General features: G+C 37.3%; 2 protein-coding genes across 2 annotated transcripts in view; one reads left to right on the top strand and one right to left on the bottom strand.

The window, feature by feature from the left end:
• LOC107683613 (DNA damage-inducible transcript 3 protein) overlaps positions 1 to 2,542 on the top strand; it is a 4,403-nt gene extending 1,861 nt beyond the window's left edge. Inside the window, exons 3-4 of the mRNA XM_016479682.1 lie at positions 306 to 509; positions 1,933 to 2,542. Of these exons, the coding sequence (XP_016335168.1) occupies positions 369 to 509; positions 1,933 to 2,508 (717 nt within the window). The 5' untranslated portion in view covers positions 306 to 368 and the 3' untranslated portion in view covers positions 2,509 to 2,542. The remainder of the gene's footprint in view (positions 1 to 305; positions 510 to 1,932) is intronic.
• A 2,078-nt stretch (positions 2,543 to 4,620) lies between these two features.
• LOC107683618 (methionine--tRNA ligase, cytoplasmic-like) overlaps positions 4,621 to 19,463 on the bottom strand; it is a 39,465-nt gene continuing 24,622 nt past the window's right edge. Inside the window, exons 12-22 of the mRNA XM_016479686.1 lie at positions 18,657 to 18,827; positions 17,010 to 17,105; positions 15,206 to 15,323; positions 13,966 to 14,179; positions 11,609 to 11,740; positions 10,495 to 10,599; positions 7,997 to 8,192; positions 7,762 to 7,833; positions 7,039 to 7,065; positions 5,555 to 5,662; positions 4,621 to 4,987 (exon numbers count right to left, since the gene is read on the bottom strand). Coding sequence (XP_016335172.1) covers positions 4,838 to 4,987; positions 5,555 to 5,662; positions 7,039 to 7,065; positions 7,762 to 7,833; positions 7,997 to 8,192; positions 10,495 to 10,599; positions 11,609 to 11,740; positions 13,966 to 14,179; positions 15,206 to 15,323; positions 17,010 to 17,105; positions 18,657 to 18,827 — 1,389 coding nt within the window. The 3' untranslated portion in view covers positions 4,621 to 4,837. The remainder of the gene's footprint in view (positions 4,988 to 5,554; positions 5,663 to 7,038; positions 7,066 to 7,761; positions 7,834 to 7,996; positions 8,193 to 10,494; positions 10,600 to 11,608; positions 11,741 to 13,965; positions 14,180 to 15,205; positions 15,324 to 17,009; positions 17,106 to 18,656; positions 18,828 to 19,463) is intronic.

Raw genomic sequence — 19,463 nt, 5'->3', positions numbered from 1 at the left:
ATTCTAAACAGAAACTTTCTCAGTTCATGCATGCACTGTTTCAAAGCGCTGGCTTTGTTGTGCAGTAACGCTGTTTGGCCGCTATGTGTCCTTGTTGCACCTGGTGGCCGAGCAGTCAATCTTAACGTCGCGTATAATAGCGGGTCACCCAGATAAATCAGCTATTCCCAAACCCGCCGGTGCAGGTGAAGCTTCGCTCCGCTGATGCATCGATGCACTGAAGCTCCCTCTAGACGTGCAGCGAGGCACACACGGGTTGTTTTCTACTTCTTTTGCACAGTTTCTTCGTTTTTTTTTCCGATCAGGTGTGGTGTGCTTGGTGTGGGAGCATATCGTGTTGTGTCTGTGGATAGCGACTGATTGGTGCGATGACTGCGGAGTGGCTGTGCCCCCCCGGCGTGGGGCCGCTGTGTGGTGCAGAGTTGGAGGCGTGGTATGAAGACCTACAGGATATACTGGGCTCCGACGCGGGCGGGGCCAAACTCACAAGAGCCCCGCCTTCCTCCGAGGTCAGTAACGTCAAACGGCGCTCAACGGTCGCTAGGGTTGGGAATCGAAAATCAATTCCAATTCCAGAATCGAATACTTAAGGTCAGGAATCGGATACTTGTAAAATTTTCATTCCTGTGTGCACATTTTTTTTTTTTAGGTGGCGAAAAGGGGCTGTTAAAAATGTATTTGTCTTTGAATCATTCATTCAAGAGATTCGTTCAAAAACACTGAATCATCCAGTAATGAAGCAAGTAAATCTTGAGTGAGTCATTGAATCATTCCATTCATAAATTCCATGAGATTTTGTTTAGTTGTCTAATATTTTTTCTTCTGAATTGTGAGCGAACTACAACCTCAATTAAAAAAAAATCTCATTTCAAAATCTCAATTTATCCAGAATTGTGCAGCTCTATTTTGCACACAAGCAGCTCTTAATCCAGTTTTTATGTAGCCGGGTGATTTTTGTTCTTGGTATTCAGCAGCAATTTAATGTTTTGCAAAAAGAGACACCGAATAAATATGCTTGATATCTAAATGTTTGACTTCATTTTTTTTAACCACATTGGAATCGTATCTGGGAATCGATATGAAGAATCAGAATCGATCGAATTAAAACGATACCCAACCCTAACGCACGGGTACTATTTGAACTGAACTGGACGATGACATCACTGAATAAATGATGAACTGACTTTAACTGAAAATTGAGTGTTTGCTGTTGTCCTTTTGCATTATTACACACCATTTTTCCTATTTGTGACCCTGGAGCACAAAACCAGTCATAAGGGTCAATTTTTCGAAATTGAGATGTATACATCATCTGAAAGCTGAATAAATAAGCTTATCCTAATGATTTTTGGCATGAAATAAAAATCGATAATTGTGACCCATACAATGTATTTTTGGCTATTGCTACAAATATACCCCAGCGACTTGAGACTGCTTTTGTGGTTCAGGGTCACATTTAGCGCTTTTAACAAAACAGATTGTGTCAAAGCAGCTTTACAGTATTAAATGTGACCCTGGAGCACAAAACCAGTCAAAAATCATTAGGATATTAAGTAAAGATCATTTTCCATGAAAATATTTTGTAAATGTCCTACCGTAAATATATCAAAACTTCATTTTTGATTAGTAATATGCATCTTTACTTAATATCCTAATGATTTTTGGCATAAAAGAAAAATCGATAATTGTGACCCATACAATGTATTTTTGGCTATTGCTACACAGCGACTTGAGACTGCTTTTGTGCTGCAGGGCCACATTTAGCGCTTTTAACAAAACAGATTGTCCAAATATTGTCCTATCCTAACAAACCATACATCAATGGAAAGACTATTTATTCAGCTTTACGACTGGTTATGTGGTCCAGGGTCACATATAAATAAAGGTGACTTTATTTAAAACGGTTCTAATGGTTTCTCTTGTTATATGCAGAAGGAGCCAGAGTTTCTGGATGTGTTGGAGAGCTGCTCGCTCACCTGGCTAACGGAGGGCCAGGTTTGGGGCGACGGGGTGCAACGGGTCACTGACGAGCCACCCGTCGTTCACTCGCCGCCGCGGCCGGACGACCGGAGAGCAGGCGAGTCGGAGCACACCTCGTCCGGAGGAGACCTGCTTCCGCCCGAGTTCTTCGAGCTCCTCAGCGAAGGCGGCGTCGGATCAGTGGAGACGATGTGCAACGTTTCGCATCACGCGCCTCCATCGCCGTCTGCCAGCGAAGAGGAGGAGCTCCCGACCGTCCCGGACACTTCGTCCTGCTCCTCAGCGTCCCGCTCGCCGTCTCCTCCCGTCTCCGCCGCTCGCCCGGGAAAGAGAAAACGAGGAGGCACGCCTTGCTCCCCGTCCCCCGGGAAGAAGAGCCGACGGGAGCGCGAGCATGAGAACGAGAGGAAGGTGCAGGAGCTGACGGATCAGAACGAGCGGCTCAAAGCCGAGATCGAGCGGCTGGGAGAGGAGGTGCAGCGGACGCGCCGGGCGCTCATCGAGAGACTCGTCAACACCAGGAGGTGAAGGAGCGACAGGAGGAGCCCAGGGGCCGAAGGGATTGGCGCTGACCGTGAAATGCACGTTTGGACGGAGATCAAAGACACGTGGGACAGAGAGGAGGTTCGCTGAGCGCCGAGAGAGCAAGAGAAAGTCAGATTGAGACGTAGAAAAGAAAGAGTGTGGAGCCCAACGGCAACACGGAGCAAACTCGACCCGAATACAAAGCACAGAAGAAAATCGGTTTTCATTAAGAAAATAAATGAAGATTTGTTTAGATCAGCGTGATGCATTTAAATCAACATCACTTAAAGGCAAATGCTACAACGTATGAATAATACGATTTAACATGAGCATGTTATGAGCAATTAAATATACCAATTAAAAAAAATTATTTTTCATAAAGAAAATGAAGCCGAATTCTAACTATTTTTTTGCAGCAAATTAAAATCACTAATGCAATTTTTTAAACATTAAAATCTGCATAAAGGCAAATACTACAATGTATGAATATTACAATTTGACAAATTACAAATCAATTGAAGAATGAGCAATAAAAATATCAAAAACTAATATTTAGCATGAAGCGTGATTTTAATTAAGATTTTGAAGTTTTTCTGAAGCAAATTAAAATGACTAAAATCAGCATAAAGGCAAATACTACATTGATGTATAAATGTAACAACAAACTACATTACAAATAAATTTAAAAATACGATTTGCATTACAGCGATACAAAAAGTATCAAAAGCAAATACGAAAAGGAGATTTTTCATAAAGAAAATAAAGTCTAATTTAAGAAAAAAATCTGAAATGATTAATGGATTTAAAAAAAAAAAAGCAAATACTATTTATTTGTAATATAATTTGTTAAATTGTAACATTAATAAATGTTAGAATTGAACAAATATTACAAAAAAAAATAAGAATAACATTACAGCAATAAAACTATCAAAATCAAATAAGAAACTCAAAGCCTAATTAAAGGGGAAATCCGATTTGCAGTAAAAAGACTAATACAACATTTAAATCAGCATAAATTAAATGCAAACACTGCTCTGCTGTATAAACGCTACAATGTAATGAATTACATTACAAATAGATTAAAGAATAAATTGCATTACAGCAATAAAAATATCAAAAGCAAATATGACCAATTAGAAAATGAAGCTTTATGCAGTAAATTAAAATGACTTTAATGCAATGTTTTAAACCAGCAAAAATTAAAGACGGTAAAACAAGTACTACTGTGTACTACTAAAGTTAAAGAATGACATATTTTGCATTAAACTAATCAAAATGCAGCATGTCATAAAAAAAAATCATAATGCAAAAAATTGTAATGCTACAAAAAAACGCCTTTTTTCTTGTGCATTCGGGATGTTTTGTGACCGGTTTTGTGAGATTGGTCTGATAATAGCGCTGTGATGCACCAACGTTTATTAAACTACCCAAACGTTAATCAACTTTGTGTAACTGAAAGCTGATTGTTCATCAGTGCCGAGGAGTCTTGAGGGAATGTAGCAGAGACGACGAGAGAAAAGGCAGAACTGCAATAATAAAGAGAAGAAGAGATCTGATTGTATCAGTGACGGTGATTGTAGGTGCGTTTCATTGTAAGCAGCCAGTTTTAATTCACGTCATGTGTTAACGAAGGGCTTTAACCGTGTAAACTCACCCCTAGTTGACAGAGATTAGTAGCTCAGGACTGTTATAGTAAACGATTGTGAGTGTTTCTCACCATCAACCCGAGGCCTCTAAGAGTGTGTGTGTGTGTGTGTGTGAGAGAGAGTGTGTGTTCAGATGACGTGGAAATTATGAATGGATGTCCGTAGCGATTTTGCTCTCACGTTCTTCTCTTGAAACTTTTCCAGAATTTTTAGAGCTAGCAGTTTATAACATACTCTCTGCCTCATGCCTATTTTTCTATACGTGTATCCCATAATTATCACGACATGTCATCATTTACCTTGTATTGTAGTTTCCTAATCTTACAGTAAACTTGCATGCCGAATTACTGTATTAGAGTAGAAACATCTGAATTTGATTTAGCCTTACTTAATACGGGATTGTATTACACTCATTTTGTTATTAAAATCTTAAAACGAGTCTTTGAGATGTTTTTTTTTTGTCTGTGTTTATTGATTGTGTGAATAAAATATGGTTGTTTCAGAGTAACAAGAAACAGTGAGAAACACATTGATTTTATTGCATTTTAAAAAGATAATTTAACAGACTTCATTGCATTTTAAAAAGGATAGTTTGTATTTTTATAGGAGTGGATGAATAGTGCAGTAAAGCCCTGAAAATATTCCTGTATGATGAATTTTTGATTTTTTTCCTCATGATCACCTTTTTATTTCTTCTTTCGTTTCTGAGCGGCCGGCTCCGGGTTCTTGCCCTCCGCAAGAGAAAGCTGTTTTTTCAGGTCCAGTAATGTCTCGACTGCCTCGTCAATAACAGACTGCTCAGCTTTCTGAGCTTTTAGGCCTCGTACTTTATTGCCCTGAAACACAAGCACACAGCGATGAATCACAAACCAGCACGACTAACCGTTAAACACGAGCGGAATCAAAATAGCACACCTTCATTTAACTCGACACTTAAAAGGCTTTAATAAAATGAGAAATTTAATAAAATGAGAAAATATTAAATCGCAATGTCAGTATGTTCTCGGGTCACGGCACTGTAAAAATATGGAAACAAAAGTACTAAAGAATTCACTAAAATGAGAGAAATTAATTTGAATCAAATTTGAAAAAACGGAAATATATATATATATTAGCCAATACATGCAGCTACTAAAGCAAGTTTTTTGGACAAAAAGGCAGCATACGGACGCTTGAACCATCCACTAGTATATTATATTACACTGAAAAGCCAAGAACAAATGTATGAACGGTTATTTCAGTATATTTATTTGACATATGTGACCCTGGAGCACAAAAGCAGTCTTAACGGACATTCAAATGGTCCACTAGTGGCTCTTCAATATCATATTGAAGAGCCAAAACATGAATGCATAAATAGTAATTTCAGTATATTTATTTGATGTGTGTGTGTGTGTTCGTACTTGTTCTGCCACTAAAGCCGTCAGCTGTTTGGCTCTCTCTGGATCTGCGTTTACATTCACCGAGGCGTCCTGCGCCGCACCAGCGCTGGGTTTGGTCTCGACTCGAGCCTAGAAATAGAAAAAATATATATATTTCAAATAGTGGATCATGTGTGCATCAAAAAAAAAAAAAAAAAAAAAAAAAGGAAATCAATTAAAGCCACAAATTATACATGCATTTGTTTTTCATGTGTTTTAATTAGAAACATAATTTAACAATTATATGGCATAATTTAATTATTAATAAAAAGTAAAAAAAAAAAGCATGCATTTAAAGTGCATGCATCTTGAAAATATAATATAATTATAGGAAATATTTTAACTACTAACAAAAACACATGCATTTTTTTTATCTTAAATATAATGTAATTGGGTCAAAGACGTTGAGATGTCCGCATCAAAAGAAATTTACAAAAGTGATTATATGTCCATAGAAAGCACATTAAAAGTAAGTGAAGTGTCTACTTTTAAGGTTTCAAATAAGTTTTTGGAGAATAAAATGTTAAAATTTGGTTGAAATAATGTTACATTGTCATTCAGTGTAACACAATATTTATGTAAAAATTCAAACAACATGCTTATTCTGACTTGTGCATATTAAAATGTATAAAATAATAAGTGAGCATATTAAATTTGATTGTTTTAAACGAGTAAAACATTCTTACTGATAAAATGGGCAAAATCTAGGATAGTGGCAAATTTAAAAAATGTAAAATTACAACTAATTAGTATTAGGAGTGAAAGTAATTCGTCTTTTAATATGTCATAAATTGATTTTTGTTGTAAATATGCCTGACATGATTGCTACACTGAATGACATTTTAGTGGGTCTCTTCTGTAAATCAGGGGAAAATGTATGATATTTATTTTTTGCTCGGAAAAACAAAAACAAAATTGCAATTAAATTAAACAGAATCTTTTTTACTTTTTTTGGGAAAAACAACAACAATTTAAAGCAGTATTACACTTACTGTTTTTATGCTTAAACACTTTTTCGTCTTTGACCCAATTACATTAGATATTTTAATTGCCAACAAAAAATACATGCATTTATTTTTTTATCTTTAAAAATGCAATTTAATAATTATATGAAATAATTTAATTATTGATAAAAATACAACAAAATCAGATTTGGTAATCTAATTTAATAGAGAGCGATCACACAAACGCACACATGTGATTAATATGTTAGCACACGCAGGCATTGAGCAGCTCTGTGAAATCATCGCTCTTAAATACACATTAAAACCAATCTAAAATGCAGTTTGTCGTCTTTCAGATGTTTTTCGCTCAGAGCAGCCAGAGGCAGATTGTGCGCGAGTGACTGACAGCGGAGGGCTTTGCTCCAGAGCTGCCGCTCTTTGAATATAGACATCATCACTGAATCGATTTCACAGTCAGTTCTAGTGAAAACGGAGACACAAGAGCGTCACACGCATGTCTACCTTCACTTTAGCGCTCTCCTCTTCTGGCTGAGAAAGAGCAGATTAAATCACACAATCAGACAAACAAGCGCAAGAGAAAAAACATGAAACCTGAAGCTGATCTTCATCAGATCCATTAGTTCTTGCTGATATCATGGCTCTTTCTTATATCTTTCGTCCAGTGAGTTTCCATAACTTCAGTCATGCACGAGTATTTTTTACAAATCATTTTATAAAGATAAAGCTCACAAAGAGCTATTTCGAACTAATAAAGTAATGTTATATACACATTTTTGACCTTGTGTTTATTGATTGTATGAATAAAATACAAGGTTGTGCCAAAGCAGGGAAACAAAGCAGAAAAATGAAACGGCTAATACATAAATGATTGCATTTTAAAAAGGAGCATTCAGAATAATTCTCAGAAACTGAAAGCATTTTTAGAAATAATTCTATAAAGATCAGACTCACAAAGAGCAGTTTCTAGATGATAAAACAGCATATATTTATAAATAAATATGTATGTGTGTATATGTTGTTACTTGTATAAAAATGTATATAAATATTTAATAATATTATAATTTTATTACTTTATTATTATCATTTATTTTTTTACTTTTTTTACTTTTAAAATAATTTTCACGACTTTGTTAATTTCCATAAGCATGTCTGGCCTGGAAAACACAATTTTGCAGTTTCTGCCTGAAAACCCTGATTAATAATGGATGAATGTCTTTTACAAACCTGTTGTCCTCCAAATCTCTTCCTCAGAACCTCGATCTGTTCGTTCTCCAGCTTTTGGAACAAAGGACTGACCTGCAGGAGAGGTCAAAAAAATGTAATAATTCAAATAAAACAAACAAAAGGTTCAGGTTGTTAATATTCCTTTTTAATAATGCTGTACTTTTCTCACACCTTACGACACCTAATATTAAACCAGTAATATTAAATGTTAATATTAAGTTAATGGAGCTAGTACCGTGCCGATGCAGTGTCCGGCGGGCAGAGTGCAGATGAAGGTTCCCGTGTTCTGCAGCATTGCGCTGACGCAGGTGGGCGGAGCCTGCAGCTGCTGGCGGATGGTGTGACTGACAGACGGCATGTACGGCTCCAGCACGACCGACAGGAGACACGCCACGTTCACTGACACACCTGTCACTGTCCCGGCCCGTTGCCTGCGGCACAAACACATGCTAACATCACGCAAACGCACACTAACATCTCACAAACACACGCTAACATCACGCAAACACACGCTAGCATCACGCAAATACATGCTAACATCACAAACACACGCTAACATCACGCGAACATCAGGCAAACACACGCTAACATAAACACACGCTAACATCACGCGAACACACGCTAACATCACGCAAACACATGCTAACATCACGCAAACACACGCCCCAACATCGCGCAAACACACGCTAACATCACAAACACACGCTAACATCATGCAAACATCACGCAAACACACTCAAACACACGCAAACATCACGCAAACACACGCTAGCATCACGCAAACACACGCTAACATCACACAAACGCACACGAGCAGACGCTATCACACAAACGCACGCTAACATCACGCAAACACAAGCTAACATCACGCAAACGCACACGAGCAGGCGCTATCACACAAACGCACGCTAACATCACGCAAACACGCGCTAACATCACAAACGCACACTAACATCACGCAAACACACTAACATCACGCAAACGCACGCTAACATCACGCAAACGCACGCTAACATCACGCAAACGCACGCTAACATCACGCAAACGCACGCTAACATCACGCAAACGCACGCTAACATCACGCAAACGCACGCTAACATCACGCAAACGCACGCTAACATCACGCAAACGCACGCTAACATCACGCAAACGCACGCTAACATCACGCAAACGCACGCTAACATCACGCAAACGCACGCTAACATCACGCAAACGCACGCTAACATCACGCAAACGCACGCTAACATCACGCAAACGCACGCTAACATCACGCAAACGCACGCTAACATCACGCAAACGCACGCTAACATCACGCAAACGCACGCTAACATCACGCAAACGCACGCTAACATCACGCAAACGCACGCTAACATCACGCAAACGCACGCTAACATCACGCAAACGCACGCTAACATCACGCAAACGCACGCTAACATCACGCAAACGCACGCTAACATCACGCAAACGCACGCTAACATCACGCAAACGCACGCTAACATCACGCAAACGCACGCTAACATCACGCAAACGCACGCTAACATCACGCAAACACACGCTAACATCACCCAAACACACGCTAACATCACCCAAACACACGCTAACATCACGCAAACACACTAACATCACACAAACGCACGCTAACATCACAAACGCACGCTAACATCACGCAACCACGCTAACATCACGCAAACACTAGCTAACATCACCCAAACACATGCTAACATCACCCAAACACACGCTAACATCACGCAAACACACTAACATCACGCAAACGCACGCAAACATCACGCAAACGCACGCTAACATCACCCAAACACACGCTAACATCACGCAAACACACTAACATCACGCAAACGCATGCTAACATCACACAAACGCACGCTAACATCACAAACGCAACATCACAAACGCACGCTAACATCACGCAAACACACGCTAACATCACACAAACGCACACGAGCAGACGCTATCACACAAACGCACGCTAACATCACGCAAACACAAGCTAACATCACGCAAACGCACACGAGCAGGCGCTATCACACAAACGCACGCTAACATCACGCAAACACGCGCTAACATCACAAACGCACACTAACATCACGCAAACACACTAACATCACGCAAACGCACGCTAACATCACAAACGCACACTAACATCACGCAAACACACTAACATCACGCAAACGCACGCTAACATCACAAACGCACACTAACATCACGCAGACACGCTATCATCACGCAAACGTACGCTATCATCACGCAAACGTACGCTAACATCACGCAAACGCACGCTAACATCACGCAAACGCACGCTAACATCACGCAAACACACGCAAACACACGCTAACATCACACAAACACATGGCAGGAGCTCAAAACTGTGGAAGCCCGTTTCCAACATGAGAGAAAAAAAAGAAAGGTAATTGCAACTTTTTATCTCCCTATTATGACTTTGTAAAATGCAGTTGTGAGTTTATATCATGCAATTCTGTGGGGGAGTCAGGGGAAAAAAAGTCACAACAGATTAAAAAAAATAAAATAAAAAAATTGCAATTATAATTTTTATTTGTTATTCAGTGGTGGAAACAAGCTTCCATACAATACAAATTCAAAATAAGAGAGTGAGAATTACTTTGTGCTCATAATCTCAATAATGTTTTTTTCCTCTGTTTAGAAATAATGTTTCATTCAGATTTTACTAACGGCGTGATCACGTGTTACACGACTTGCCTGTCACCGTCTCCTCCTTTGATCTTCTTCCAGGGCTCGTTAACCTGGATGTACTGATTCCCGTGACGAGAGATATTCAGGATGCACTTCAGAGCATCACGGATCCTGAACAAACAGCCCAGAAACAAAAAAAACAAAACACGATGAGACGCACTTACGTCTTTACACGTGCATTATTAAGACACAAACATGCTTGAAGAGATTCTCATCAGAAATAAACGCTTCTTCCAGTAATTTCATAATCAAGGTTCTCACTGTTTTTGTTTAACAATGAATTTCCGAGACACTTCCAGTTGTTTGTGGTAACTGGGTAAGGCAACACAGGTGAAAAGGGTCAAAAATTAACTATTAAATATCACCATACTTAATAACAATTGCAAACATTTTTTGAATGACAAGTTTTCTGAAATGTTATGTTTAAATATGCAACTGAGGCACAATCTAAGTGAATGTGCACTAATTTGCATACATTTCCAGAACAGAAATCTGAATATCGAATCATGCAAGAAGTCACAAAACGTCATTTGTGATTTTGTTGACATTACAGGTTTTTTTCCAGAGGGGATTTTGGATTTCTCTTTTTATCACTCCATTAATCAGAAAACACTGTCAACAGACATAAAACAAATACATTTTCATGATGTCTTTAGGTATAAAATATTAAAAAATAATGCTTGATTGTGATTGATACATAAATAGGCATTCAGAATATAGATAGGAATAAAACGGTTAAGTTTTGTGTAAGTGCTGCTGAAATTGAGAAAAAAAGTGTCAATTAAAAAAGAATAAATCAAGAATAAAAAAATTAAAAAAAAGAATTCAGAATAACTCTCAGAAAATGTTGATGTCGTGCACAAGCATTTTTAGAAATATTTTTTATAGACATCAGACTCAAAAAGGGCAGTTTCTAGCTTATTGTGTATATATATATATATATATATATATACACACACACACTTACTGCCTGCTGAAATATTATAGAGCTGAGCAAAGCCAGACAAATGTCATTACATGCTGGAAATCAGAGCTTTAATATTCCCTGATACTGACATGAATGTGTGAGACCTGCATCTGTGGATCTCTGCGTGTTGCTGCAGAATTGTGGATAACTGACCTGACTTTATCCAGCAGCTGGATGTACTGCTTGAGCTCCCAGCGGACCTGAGCGATGAGCCGATTGTCATCTTCATTCAGGAGCATCTCAGGAACGCAGCCGTCGAAGAACTTACTGACGAACATCCCGGCCCTGAGGAGAGACCAGCAGCAGCACTGATGAGAACTAAACGTGCTTCAGATCAGTTCAAGAAAACTAAGAGTGCAGTTATATTGTGCACTATAACACAAACAAAAAGCAAACCAGATTTAAACAGAAGAAGAATGTTTAGTATTTGTAAACAGATGCTCGATAGTTTAATTTAATTTATATTGCATGCAGAAGCTTGATTATTTGTGACCCTGGAGCACAAAAGCAGTCTTAAGTCGCTGGGGTATATTTGTAGCAATAGCCAACAATACATTGTATGGGTCACAATTATAGATTTTTTTTAATGCTAAAAATCATTAGGATATTAAGTAAAGATCATGTTCCATGAAGATTGTAAATTTCTTACCGTAAATATATCAAAACTTAATTTTTGATTAGTAATATGCATTGCTAAGAACTTCATTTGGACAACTTTAAAGATGATTTTCTCAATATTTTGATTTTTTTGCACCCTCAGATTCCAGATTTTCAAATAGTTGTATCTCAGCCTAATATTGTCCTATCCTAACAAACCATACATCAATGGAAAGCTTATTTATTCAGCTTTCAGATGATGCATAAATCTCAATTTCGAAAAATTGACCCTTATGACTGGTTTTATGGTCCAGGGTCACATTTGTGCATTTTGCCCAAGAACAAGTTCTATGGAGTTAATGCATTTTATTATGTGAAGATTAGCATCAATGATAAAAAAATGAAAACCAAAGTAAGTAAAACTGATGGAAAGTGAGACATTTTGCACATTTTTACTTAATGTCAGTGTCATTTTAGTATCACTGATACTATTATAGTTTTTATTAATATTTTGAATCAGTTTTTATTTTCATATTTTCCATCTTTGTTTTAACTTTAAAGTTTTAATAATTTTGTCATATCATTTTTAGTTTTTTTTTTTTTTTTTTATGTATGCCTGTATAGTTTTTATTCATTTCTATTTTGGTTTCAATTTCAGTACATCAAGTTTTGTGTTTTGTTTTTGTGTGTGTTTTTTTTATGCTTTGTTTGCTTTTGTATGGTGACTTTTTAACACTCTGTCAAGAGTCTCCAGACGAAAAACTGAAGAAAAAAAAAAGCCTTTCAGCAAAATCTGGCACATTTACGTCATGTTCATTAATGTGCATCACACCTGTAAATGAATAAACTTCAAACTTGAAGTTAAACTACATGAAAATGACAAATGCCGCCTTTTTATATTTTAGTTTATTTCAGTTCAAGTTTATTTTATTTCAAGTAACAAAAACGCTTATTTCATGTTTTTAATTTTAGTTTGAGTTTGTGTGAACTACAGGAACCCTGCATCATGTGTTTTTAATGAATAGCTGGTGGCCAAGTGTGAATAATATACGCAAACTGATTGAAATCTGATCAATCAAGATGCATAAGTGTGTGTATGTGTGTGTGTGTGTGAGTGGAGTGTGAGAGTGTGTGTGTTGTGTATGTATGTGAGTGCATGTGTGTGAGTTGTGTATATGTGTGTGTGTGTGTGTGAGAGAGAGAGAGAGAGAGAGTGTGTGTGTGTGGAAACGTGTGTGTGAGTGTGTGTGTGTGTATATGTGCGTGTTGTGTATGTGTGTGTGTGTGTTTTGTATGTGTGTGTGTGTGTTGTGTATGTGTGTGTGTGTGTGTGTGTTTGTTTAGTGTAGGACGGAAGATCAGAATCAGAATCAGAATGAGCTTTATTGCCAGGTATGTTTACACATACGAGGAATTTGTTTTTGTGACAGAAGCTTCCACAGTGTAACAGAATGTTCACGGGAGAGATTGGCTTTATTAAAGTCCCCGAGAATGATTAAAACAGAGTCCGGGTGTTGTTGTTCTGTCTCTGTGATCTGATCAGCGAGTTTCTGTAAAGCGGAGCTCACGTGTGCTTGCGGATTAATGTAGACACTTACAAGAATGAATGAGCAAAACTCCCGCGGCGAGAAGAACGGCTTACAGTTAATGAAGAGCACTTCTAGATCTGAACAGCACAAACCGGTGAAATATCAGGTGGTGTGTACTTCCGAATGTCCAGCAATTCGTCTCTGGTGAAACTGATTGCAGGGATATACCTAAAGACAGGACAAACTAACAAAAACATAAAAACAACTGCGGAGCACGCCACGGAGGCAGCCATCACCGTCGCCGCCATCGTTAGAATTTTCGTTAGAAAGATGTTAGAAAGATGATATTATAATAATTCTGACTCACACTCCAGCAGCACAAACCTGTTGATGAAGTTGCCGAGGTTGTTGAGGAGCTCGGAGTTGTTTTTGAGAGCCATGTCGCTCCAGGAGAAAGCAGAGTCCTGTCCTTCCGGCCGCAGATACAGAAGATAGAAGCGCCAGACGTCCGACGGGATCCCGGTGTCTTTAGCCATGTCACCGAACACACCGACGCCTCGACTCTTGGAGAACTTCGTGTCCTCGTAATTCAAGTATTCTGGACACATGAAAACAAACAAACAACAATTATTATTATTAAATATTAGAATGTTTTTACTCTGCTGTTCAGATGTTTGGGGTTAGTAAGATACTTTTATTCATTAAGGCTGCATTAAATTGATCAAAAGTGACAGTGAAGACATTTATAATGTTACAAAAGATTTCTATGCCAAATAAATGCTGTTCTTTTTAACTTTCTATTCATCTGTGAATCCTGAAAAATAAAATGTATCAGTTTCCACAGAAATATTGTGCAGCACAACTGTTTTCAACATTGATAATAATCAGAAATGTTTCTTGAGCAGCAAATCAGCATATTAGAATGATTTCTGAAGATCATGTGACACTGAAGACTGCAGTAATGATGCTGGAAATTCAGTTTTGATCACAGAAATAAATTACAGTTTAACAGATAATCACATAGAAAATATCTATTTTAAATCATAATAATATTTCACTATTTTTACTGTATTTCTGATCAAATAATTCAGCTATGATCACAGAAATAAATTACATTTTAAAATGTATTCAAATAGAAAACAGTCATTTTAAATTGTAATAATATTTCACTTTTTTTATTGTTTTAACTTGTGTATTTGATCAAATAAATGCAGCCTTGATGAGCAGAAGAGACTTCTTTCAAAAACTTTACTTACTAGACTATATATAAACTATATGTGACTCTGCAGCACAAAAGCAGTGTTAAGTCGCTGGGGTATATTTGTAGCAATAGCCAACAATACATTGTATGGGTCAAAATTATAGATTTTTCTTTTATGCCAAAATCTCAGCCAAATATTGTCCTCCTATCCTAACAAACCATACATCAATGGAAAGCTATTTATTCAGCTTTTCGTATAAAACCATTGAAAAATTGACTCTTAAGACTGGTTTTGTGCTCCAGGGTCACATATTTAATATGCAGTGGTATATGCATGCATACTAGATTAAATTAGACAGCAATCATCTGTATGGTTTCATGTTCTGTGAATGATCTGATCTGTGTGTTGTGTTCGGGTCTCACCCGTAGCAATGAGGTGATTCACCAGTGTGTAGTTGTCTTGAGCTCCGAGAAGTGAACAAGGGAACACTACACTGTGGAAGGGAACGTTGTCCTTCGCCATGAAGTTATAGAGCTCCACCTACAGGACACACAGGAGCATTACATCACAGCGAAGAATTCAGGGTTTGACAAAGACACAGTTTTTATTACTCAAAAAGTCATTATAAAGCAATCCGTGGTTTACAGTGAATTTATAACAGCTAAGGGGCGTGGTTAGGCACGAGCTGTTATAAATTCACTGTAAACCACGGCTTCACGGGGCTTATTGCTTTTATAAAACGGTTATTCCATATACGTAGTAAGGTTTCACAAAATAAAACAGAGCAAATAAAGTGTAATGATATTAATAAAAACAATATTCTTCCACCAAACAATGTAGCGCCTCAGAAACAGTTATGGTTGCTACAAAGTGGTTGCCGAGCAACACACAAACGTAAACAAAGGTGTATGTTACTTTGTAGAGTAATTTACAACAGCTTCGAACGCAGCTCAGCCAATCAGAATCAAGCACCGGAACTCTCCGTTTTATAATTAACCATAAATCAGCTTTTACTTCTTAAAATGCGGCTATGACTGCAGCTGCACTAATTTTGAAGTAGAAAATAAAGCAATGGTTATCGGAGGGTGTTTTTACCAGAAAACACTATTTCAGTCTTTCTACTTAAAAATTTCACATATAATTCAATTAACACATCTTTTAGCCATCTTCAAGAATCGGCTAAGAACACATCTCTTTCATCTTTATTTAACCCTCTAACTCTAGCACTCTCTATTCTAATTCTATTCTTAAAAAAAAACAAAAAAAAACTTGCCTCTTTTAGACTTGCACTCTATTCATTTACTAACTGCTTGTTTTCTTTTAAAAAGAAACTAACACTAGCTTCTCAATTCTTTTTGTATTCTATTTGTTTTCTTTTTATTTATTATACAATTAACAAAGAAAAAAAAGGCCTCTAACACTAGCTTGCTCTACTCTTTTTCTATTCTATCGGTTTTCTTTTAATTATTTAATTTAGATTTTAATTGCTTCCATTGTCCTCATTTGTAATAGCAATTTCTGAATGAAAATTGTTAATGAATTAAAAAATAAATCCTAAGCCTTTTTTCCCAGTGTACATCATCTTAAACATACGCAGAAAAATTCAAGTTCTTCGAAACAAGTCTTAAAATAAACATGATGCTAGTATTATTTTTGTATCATTGAGAAACTGCTATATTTTTATTAATATTTTGAATCAGTTTTTATTTTCATATTTGTTCTCTTTTCATTTTAATTTTGAAGTTTTGTCGTGTATTTTTGTCATTTTTAGTAGTTATTGTTTTGTATATGTATATATATCTATATAGATTTATTAATGTTGGTTTCATTTTAGTATCATTGACATACTAATATAATTTTTATTTTACATTTTTGTTAAAGTTTTAGTAATTTTGTTCTATATATTGCTTTACACATTTTGATCTATATAGTTTCTATTCATTTTTATTTCATTTTCAATTCTAGTCATTTCAGAACATCAAGTTAAATTAAAAGAAATAAACAAATTTTTGTTTATTATTTTATTTTAGTTAACATTTTATTTCAAGTAACAAAAATGATTTATTTTTTATTTTTTATGGGTTTTAATTTGTTTCAATTTCAGTTTTAGTTAATTATAATAACCCTGTCCCAAACAACCATAAACAAGTCTGAAGAGAGAGAGAGAGATATATAAGATTTGCATCAAATTCAGGAGGTTAATTATGAAATGTTATTGGCCAGCACCTGCTGAGGATTCTTCCACCACTTCTCCCATTGGTCGGTGTAGTTTGCGGTGATGGAGAGGTAGCCAATAGGAGCATCGAACCACACATAGAACACCTTCACAGACAGACGGATGCAGACCGATGATTTCAACACATATTAGTGAAATAACATCCTATACAGTGATTAGATGTAAAATTATTAGAACACTAGTATTTCCAGCAGCTAAAAAATGGTTAAAAGTCAGTTATTTCTATCTTTTGCTGTAGTGTGTCAGTAGGAAATATCAGTTTACATTTAAGGGGGCGGGGCTGACCTTGTTGCTATGGATGATGTCAGCATGCTTATTAACTATGCACACAGTGATTGGCTGATAGATTTGTTCATAGAAATATTGTAGAGCACAACATTATTTTGCCATATTCAAATAAAGGTTAAAAAATAAAAGTGTTAATTGCTACATTAATACATGATAGTAAGACATGCAAACAAGCACAGATGTTACTTCTTAACCAAATTGTTAATGAAAACAAGGATATAATCAAAGGAAAATTTGGAGTTGGAATAGCCTCCAAAACCAAAAAAGATGCATGTGAAAACACGTGTGTGCTAATAAATGCAGCATGTTTGTAAAATGTTTACATTCTGAGGCAGGTTGCCTGCAACAGCTATTTTAGGATAGTTTGTGGCTTAGGAGTCCTCTTCACTGCTCCTAACGTTTCACAGATTTAGGAGCTATTTCCTACTGACACACTACAGCTTGATTCGCTAAAATGGACTTATCGGCTTCTGTTCACAAACAACAAGGGCGCTTGTCGGCTTCTGCAATAAAACATGAATTCGCGATGCCTTGAAAGTGGACAATACCAGCTTTTTTGACAAAACGTGTTTAGGGTTCAGATCGCACTATATATGGAGAATAATGCACAGCACTTTTAATGCATTTTTTTTTAAAGTGGTGTTTATCGGTTTTTGTAAATAAACTCTTCATATGTTCAGCTAATTGTCAGCCTCTTACATGTATGCTTCTCGTAAACAATTAGCGGGTATGCATATAAAAAGCTTTTTAATGAACAGAGTAGAATAATCATGGCTGATAGTAAGGCATGCAAAAGTAAAAGTAAACCAAATAGCTGTTACTACTTGCCAAACTTGTTAATGAAAACAAGGATATAATCAAAGGAAAATTTGGAGTTGGAATAGCCTCCAAAACCAAAAAAGATGCATGTGAAAACACGTGTGTGCTAATAAATGCAGCATGTTTGTAAAATGTTTACATTCTGAGGCAGGTTGCCTGCAACAGCTATTTTAGGATAGTTTGTGGCTTAGGAGTCCTCTTCACTGCTCCTAACGTTTCACAGATTTAGGAGCTAGTTTTAGAGCTAAAACACTTTTTACAAAATTTAGGACTGACACGCCCATTATTTTTAAGATTTTCTCCTAAATCGACGAGTTATGAGCTACTTATAGCCTTGAGATGTTTTGTGAATACAGGCCCTGATCGTTACTTAATATCCTAATGATTTTTAAATGTAAACTGATATTTCCTACTGACACACTACAGCAAAAGATAGAAATAACTGACTTAAAACCCTTTTTTAGCTGCTGAAGACACTAGTGTTCTAATCACTTTGGCCAGCACTGTATCTGATGACTGTGCGCTCGTACCTTCTCCTTGTATTCCTCGTGTGGCACAGGTGTTCCCCACCGCAGGTCACGTGTGATGCAGCGCGGTTTAAGGCCGTCGCGGAGCCATGAGTGCGTGATGTGCCGCGCGTTTGCCGTCCAGTCGCCGGAGCCTGTCGATTTATCGAGCCACTGCTCCAGCTCGTCCTCCAGCTACACACACACACACTCTCACACACACGCACTCTCACACACACGCACTCTCACACACACGCACTCTCACACACACGCACTCTCACACACACGCACTCTCACACACTCTCTCTCTCACACACACACACACGTTTGTTTCTGTGAATTGTGGGGACTTTACAGAGCCTTCTATTACTTTTATACTGACCAAATGATATTTTCTATCCCCTAACCCTAAACCTACCCCTTACAGAAAACCTGTTTGCATTCTTACACTTTCAGATAAACATCATTTACTATTTTTAATAATTGTTTTCCCTCGTGTGGACCACAGGGATGTCCTGTGGATGTCCTCCACAATGTCAAAAATTTCAAGTTTTAGTATCCTTGTGGGGACATTTACACATACACACACATACTCTCTCTCTCTCTCTCTCTCTCTCTCACGCACACAACTCTCTCTCTCTCACACACTCTCTCACACACACTCTCTCACACACTCTCTCTCTCACACTCTCTCTCTCACACACACACTCTCACACACACGCTCTCTCACACACACACACACTCTCACACTCTCTCACACACGCTCTCTCACACACGCTCTCTCACACACGCTCTCTCACACACGCTCTCTCACACACGCTCTCACACACG

This window comes from Sinocyclocheilus anshuiensis, unplaced genomic scaffold, assembly GCF_001515605.1.
Source record: "Sinocyclocheilus anshuiensis isolate Anshui unplaced genomic scaffold, SAMN03320099.WGS_v1.1 scaffold1761, whole genome shotgun sequence".
NCBI classification, from domain to species: Eukaryota; Metazoa; Chordata; class Actinopteri; order Cypriniformes; family Cyprinidae; genus Sinocyclocheilus; species Sinocyclocheilus anshuiensis.
Note: the sequence above shows the minus strand (reverse complement) of the source record. Positions and strands in the feature narration are given on the sequence as shown.